Source organism: Chenopodium quinoa, unplaced genomic scaffold (assembly GCF_001683475.1).
Source record: "Chenopodium quinoa cultivar QQ74 unplaced genomic scaffold, ASM168347v1, whole genome shotgun sequence".
Classification (NCBI taxonomy): domain Eukaryota; kingdom Viridiplantae; phylum Streptophyta; class Magnoliopsida; order Caryophyllales; family Amaranthaceae; genus Chenopodium; species Chenopodium quinoa.
The window spans coordinates 569,757-576,521 of NW_018744151.1; the positions used below are offsets into that span (position 1 = coordinate 569,757).

The window sequence follows — 6,765 nt, forward strand, 5'->3', positions numbered from 1 at the left end:
AAAATTATTAGGAAACTTGGATTCTCTTTGAGTATGGGTCTGCTGGTTAGACTCGTGTTAGTAAGCTCAGTCTCTATCTATTGCTTTAGTAGATATTTGATACAAACAGTAATTGTATATTGGTTCATTTAGCCCAAAAATATGACAATTCACCAAATTGTGTAGTTTGTGTTTGTGAAGATTGTTAAACTTGTTATTAACAATACTTGAATTGAACCCCGATTGGCACAAATGTATCCCTAGCCAAACAACCAAATGACTTACTTAAACTGATTGCGAAGTGATTATAATAAAACTCCAATCAATCTGAATGGATACATACTCAACATAGATTAGTTTATTACATTTTTCATATAGATAAAATCCCATATTTGTCATCCACATCTCATAGTTGTCCTTTATAAATAAAAATTATATATGTGCTTTGTGGTGATTTAAATGACATTCAACTAAACAAGTTGATGACATAATAAATCACATAAAAATAAACGAAATATGATCTCTACATGTAAGCTTGTAGCTGCTTTCTTTAAAATCGTGGCATGGTACAAACTACATATCTAGTAGGTCAAAACAGACTTAACTAGCTAACCCAAATTACGCGAGCTTAGCACAAGGCACAATAGAGTGCCAACTTAATGTATGACGAATGATCTCTTACTACAAGGTAATATTTAATATCTTAGCTAGGGGTGTGCTAAAAATAGCCCTGACCTGAACCAGATTGGACCTAATAGGACCTGACCGGTGAATTTAGGTCCGGTCTCCGATGAAATAAGGAACTTAGCACGAGTGCAATAATCTTTACAGACCTCCAGATCCACATATATTGAAGCTAATTCTAAGATAACCCATTTGAGCCCAACTGGGCCTAGGCCTAACTTGGACCAGTTGATCCAATATGACTATGAGCATATGAATAAAATACTCAATAAATATTAACGAGTAATATGTGATGGGTAAAAAGTCTATAACTAATTATTAATGTAATCTTCTCTTTACATTCATAAATAAACAACACATTAATACAAATTTTTGACAATCTAATTAACCATCTTTCTAAGTATTCTTACAAGTGCTGGGTGACAAGTCTCACGCAAACTAATTGTAATACATCAAAAAATTTTAAGCAAAGAGAGTAATAATGTTACCTTAATTGTCTCACAAAAAGTTTTGAGAGATTGTCTCAAACAAAGCATTCATAACAACCTCTTGGATTTTGGTGACTACTATAAAATCAATGTGAGATAGTCAAAATTTACCAAAAAGAAAAGATAAAGTCTCAATCTTACAATAAATTATTGTGAGACCGTCTCATACAAGACTTTATCACCTTTCTACTTTGGTAAAGTATGTCATAAACGGATCTATGCTATCTTTCTTGCGTGCTCCAAGTTCAACATAATGTTCTCTCAACATTTAAACTACAATTTTTAACATTCATGTCTTCTGTATAGAGTATACCACTGTAAACTAACCATTACCTAGGGTCCATCTCTGTTGTGCTGGATGTTGCTGTAAACGCTGAGGCAGAGAGATCTATCCCAGAGTAGTCATCAATCTCCGAATAAGCACCTGCTGCGAAGAAATGAGGCGCTGTAGGTCGTGGTAGAATGACAGAATCACCATTAAACGCAGCTACTATTGTAGCCATTCTTGGTCTTCTAGAGGCATCTTCTTGGATGCACAATAACCCAATGTGGATGCATTTTTCTGCTTCTTCCAATGATATATCATCTCCCATTCTCGAGTCTACCAATTTCATTGCAGACCCCTCATCCCAAAGCTTCCATGCCTGTAGTTACAATAATAGTAGCACGTTCAATACATAATACTCCATCCGTCCCAACATAATTCATCGCTTTCAAAATATAGTAAGTTAAAAAACTAGCCAATACTATACTTATTGACGTATTCATAATACAAGCAACATTGGTAAGTTTGAGATAAACTTTAATGATAATGGACAATTATGATTTAGAAACGGAAGGAGTTGTTGTGAAAAGAAGTACTTACACGATCAAGTAGAGACTCTTCATTTCCGTTAAGTCTGAAGAAATTGTTCAACTGACCACTGACTATCTCCAAAACTAAGATCCCGAAACTGTATACATCAGATTTTGCTGAATAATGACCAGCAATTACATATTCTGGTGCCATATATCCGCTGCATCAGATTGTTAACTCTGTCAGATTTTAAGCTAATTGATTGCTTCTTGTGTTAAGAGCTACTGAAATATCAAGGATAATATATGGAAACAAAGTTCCAGAAATTATATGGAAAAAGAGAACAAGCTACTTACAAAGTTCCTGCTATTCTACTAGTGTTTCTCTGGGTTTCATCTGCCTTGAAAAGTCTTGCCATACCAAAGTCTGAAATTTTTGGATTCATATCTTCATCTAATAGTACATTACTAGCTTTAAGGTCCCGGTGTATGATCTTGAGCCGGGAATCTTCATGAAGATAGAGTAACCCTCTTGCAATGCCTGATATAATCTTAAACCTTGTTTTCCAATCCAAAGATGCAGACTTTTTTGGGTCTGACAAGCAATATGTATTAGCAGAATGTAGATGGTGGTAAGAGAGAAAAAGCATATGACATTAACTTTGATAAAATCAGATCATTGGTGAAAATTATACCAGTTAAGAATCGGTCAAGACTTGAATTTGGCAAGTACTCGTACACAAGTAATGTCTCCTCTGTAGCAAGGCTATATCCAAGGAGTTTCACAAGATTTCGGTGTTGGAGCTCTGCAACTAGAAGCAGTTCTGTCTTAAACTCCGAAATGCCTTGTCTGGAGAACTTTGACAGCCGCTTTACTGCCACTTCTTCTCCGTTGTCAAGCATACCCTGGCAGAACATGGATATAAATAAAATTTTTCACATGTAATATGAACTACTGAAAATATCCAGACAGCCTATGATTCCATGAAACCTATAAACTTATGCTAAGAACAAGGGAGCATAATACAAGAACAATATAGGACAAAATTGGCTTATGAACATGCATAACAATCATTACCCTGAACACTTCACCAAATCCACCTTCTCCAAGTTTTCTATCATCTGAAAAACTATTGGTTGCAGTTCTTATTGTGCTCAAGTCGAATTTCAAGGATTCCACTTCAATATCATTGAACCCTGCAAAAAAATTAAAATTACATCAGTTGAATTTTCTATTAATGTTTGCTTCTCAGCAAAGGCATGCCACAATATCTACAACGCAAAATCACAAACATGCTCATAATTCGATAACAATGAGTCTAGGACTCTATGAGATGTTGAATCTGACTTCATGCCAACCAAGCAACCAAAACATAAGCATTCAACTGACTTTAGTAACCAATATGTTAAACCCAAGCTACATATAGTATTAGATGCTTTACATTTCCATATCTCTAACTAGGGTGATTCCTTTATCAGCACCCTTTAGCTCTGCCTACGATGATCAATATAATATATCAACATGACACTTACTTCTAGCAATATATTCAGGCATAGTATCGTATCAACAATAATATGAAGGAATTTGATTAAAGTTTTTTCACTCAGTAATTCTAGCCCGAATAAGGATTTAGGTTGTCTCACCTGCAAGTTCCTTCTTGGACTTCCTCCTGCATACGTAAAACAGAACTCCAAAGAAAATTATCAATGCTAAAACTGCTGCTGTGATAGTGCTTATCAGTATTGCCTTCTGCTTTCTTGTAGCTTTTTGAGGTTTTTCTGTTTCAAACCATATACAGATTGAGTTGATTAATCTAAAGAACAATACACAACAGCAAAACAACAAAAACACATCATTTAACAAATTTTTTGTATAAAAGGTAACATTCAACTGATTGTCTGAGTAATGACAAATATACAGTTACAGCAATCTTTCAAAGCAGTCCAATTCTGCCGTAGAAAAAGGGCAAGTAAAGGTTCAAAAAGGGCGAGAGATTACAAAATCCCCAATAGGTGATGCTCCCCCCCCCCCCCTCTCCTCCTCTACCCAAAACCCTCAAATGCCCCAAAAAAGGCTGACAAGTTAAATTTACTTTACAATCAAGTCTAACCCCTGGGCTCATAGTAACAAAAGTGAACACGATTAAAACATATTTATGGCACTCATTTAATTCAGGTCGAAACAAATAAGCACAAGAAGAAGATTTGGATCTAGGGAGACTAAAACTTTAAATACTTCAATACCAAAATGGAAAGTTGACTTCAAAAAATTGTATCTCAAACCAGCTTAGCCTAAAAACAAGCTGTTGACTCACCAATCATCACATACTTTTCTGTTCATAGAGGTTCAGAGACCAAACCCAACAGAATATATAAGATAAGGTCATAAGGGATTCATATTCAGCACCTATTATACTCAGAACCACTATGATAATACACAATGTTTTTCATCCATATAATAAATAAACAACTTTATTCAAAGTTTCTTACCTTTGATGAGAGCAAATAAAGGCGCTTTAGAATTTGCATCATCTCCATAAAAAGGGTAAATGTCATATCTCATATTACAATTCGGACACATCAAAGTGCAACCAGCCTTAACATTGCAGAGCTCTGAAGTATTCCCAATAACCATTTGAAGACAACGTCGACAATCTTTCAGAGATATATCAGGTGTGCATTCAACAAGTGTGTAAAGAGTGTTCAAATTTGACAGGTTACCAACAAATCTAGCTTCTTTTGTTGCAAACTTTCTGTCTATTCGACCATCTGTTGCATTGATCGTAGCTTTCCACATAGTATCAAGCAAAACTTTCGTAAAAGCATCCATATTATTCGTAACATTCCAAATATCATGAGAATTCTGTCTGTTCCACATAGGTATCATAGGAGCATCACGCATAGTACCAAGAAAAGACTTATCAGAGTAATGAACAACACATTGATCATAATACCATACTGTTGACTCTTTCTTTCCAGGACAACGAACGCCTATTGCATCCCTAGCCAAAGACACACACTTCTTGCAGGCGGCATCCTTAACATCCAGACGACAGAAAAACAGGCCATAGACCTTATCACGTCCACTACCAACACTCGTGTTGTAAAACCGGTTGGCACGGCTAGTGTTTGAAGCAAGATAAGAAAGAACCCTATTAGTGTTGTTATGATATCTGCTATAAGAACCAACTGCGGTCATGTCAGGACAAAGAGCATAAACATATGCTTGGGTTGCATCAGAAGCAGCAGCCGAGCAGCAACATATAACCCACCCATAAAACAAAGTCACAATAATAAACAAGGATGACCAACATAATCTAATGATATGTTTCATGTCTAAGAGATGAAAGATATGCAATACTAATACTATGATCTGAAACTATGAACAACATAGGGTGTGTGAATACAGATGAGATAAGGGGAGTTAAGCATTAAGAAACTCACTTACATACGCCAAAGTGAGCAGATATAGTAGTCCCTTGTGGGGCAAAGCCACATGTGACACTTAAATTGAGACACTTAGCTCCCTCCAACTTTGATTATTTCATCTACTTTAATTTTTAAGAGTAAGTGAAAACTGTATTTTTTTCAATCAACTTGTTTTGCTCACCAAGAACCTTGTATACTTTCTTAGTTTCTTTTCCAACAATAACCTAAGAAGTATTGTTATTGTTAGCTACTTTGTATTATATTAATATTGGCCGGTGTTTAAAACTAACAAGTAATATCGCTTTCATTCATTAAAACAAAAAGTAATAGTACCATATTTTTTCTACTTACAAGTCACTAGCTGACAAATAATATGAATTAAGAAAAGTTAGTGTAGCTTATAGATAGTACTACCTTCATTTCTAAAAAGTTATTAACACATTATGTTTTGTTTTGTTTCACAAAAGTTATTACTTGTACAAATTTACAATTCTCTATCCTATTTCTGGCAAACTCATTAGTCATTACTTACTCCTCTTACCATAATACCTCATAATATTTACACATTTTCATGGTTTCACCCCATTATCCCTCTTTTCAATTGCCTTAATTTGTATGCTCACAGTTAAAGTTAAAAACTTTCAGAAACGAAGGCAATATATTCATAATGAAGAAATTATAAAAATAAAAAATTTGCAAGTATAAACGCCGGAATATTTATTAAAAAAATTAAAAATTATTATATATTAAGAAAATTAATATGGCCAACAAAAGGACACCATGTGGTATGCATCCTGATCCACAAGTAAATTGGATATGCAACAACATAAAGTCAGACTCAATAAATCCTCTCTAGCAGCTTTTAAGGCCTAAAAGGCAGAGAAAAACGAATCTATAAATTTAGAGAGTGGGTGCATTAAATCCTCATATAGTTGGGCATATACCATATAGTAATATTTTTGATACATAACTAACACAAGTTCAATCGGTGGGATAATGTATTAGTTTCAGCGCCTAAATGTGAAGGGTGAATTCTACTGTTATGTGGCAACTTTTTCAATCTACTAATAAAACTATAAAAGACAACTCTTTCTTTCTTTCTTGTGCAGTTGTTTTCAGAATTACTTGTAGTGTACCTTAGGTTTTTTTTTTCATCTAAGACAAAAAACAAGCGAGTGCCGAAAGTCCATACCAACTAAAAGCAAAATCATACCCTATCCATATTTCAAAAGTTAAAATTTGTAAACTTTGACTAATAACAATGTATCAAAAAAGTACATTGATCAAAGCTAGTGATTTCTTACCACGTTTTTTGACTGTTTAACTTAGTTTTAGGGTTATCTAAAACAAGATTGTTTCGATCAATCTTGCGTATGAAGTTTTCTAAGTT

The 6,765-nt window shown here is 34.4% G+C and overlaps 1 protein-coding gene across 2 annotated transcripts; it reads right to left on the reverse strand.

Moving 5' to 3' along the window:
* Positions 1 to 1,198: 1,198 nt before the first annotated feature.
* Positions 1,199 to 5,598, reverse strand: LOC110693466 (putative receptor-like protein kinase At4g00960). 2 transcript variants are annotated; one of them, XM_021870579.1, is made up of 8 exons: positions 5,395 to 5,598; positions 4,437 to 5,068; positions 3,591 to 3,725; positions 3,025 to 3,143; positions 2,642 to 2,852; positions 2,304 to 2,541; positions 2,017 to 2,167; positions 1,199 to 1,795 (listed from the first exon to the last, which is right to left on the reverse strand). In XM_021870579.1, the coding sequence occupies exons 1-8, from the start codon at positions 5,442 to 5,444 to the stop codon at positions 1,481 to 1,483; spliced, it is 1,851 nt and encodes a 616-aa protein (XP_021726271.1). In that variant the 5' UTR covers positions 5,445 to 5,598; the 3' UTR covers positions 1,199 to 1,480. The 2 variants fall into 2 exon arrangements, with proteins under 2 accessions (XP_021726271.1, XP_021726270.1); XM_021870578.1 differs by having other exon boundaries at positions 4,437 to 5,479.
* Between the last annotated feature and the right edge of the window lie 1,167 nt (positions 5,599 to 6,765).

Bases quoted from the DNA above. Each gene is read 5' to 3' on its own strand.
- LOC110693466 (XM_021870578.1), bottom strand. From the start codon at position 5,280: ATGAAACATATCATTAGATTATGTTGGTCATCCTTGTTTATTATTGTG. The intron at 3,726-4,436 runs GTAAGAAACTTT...GGTTTGAAACAG, and splicing joins TTTATTTGCTCTCATCAAAG to AAAAACCTCAAAAAGCTACA. The intron at 1,796-2,016 runs GTAAGTACTTCT...TTGTAACTACAG, and splicing joins AAGAGTCTCTACTTGATCGT to GCATGGAAGCTTTGGGATGA.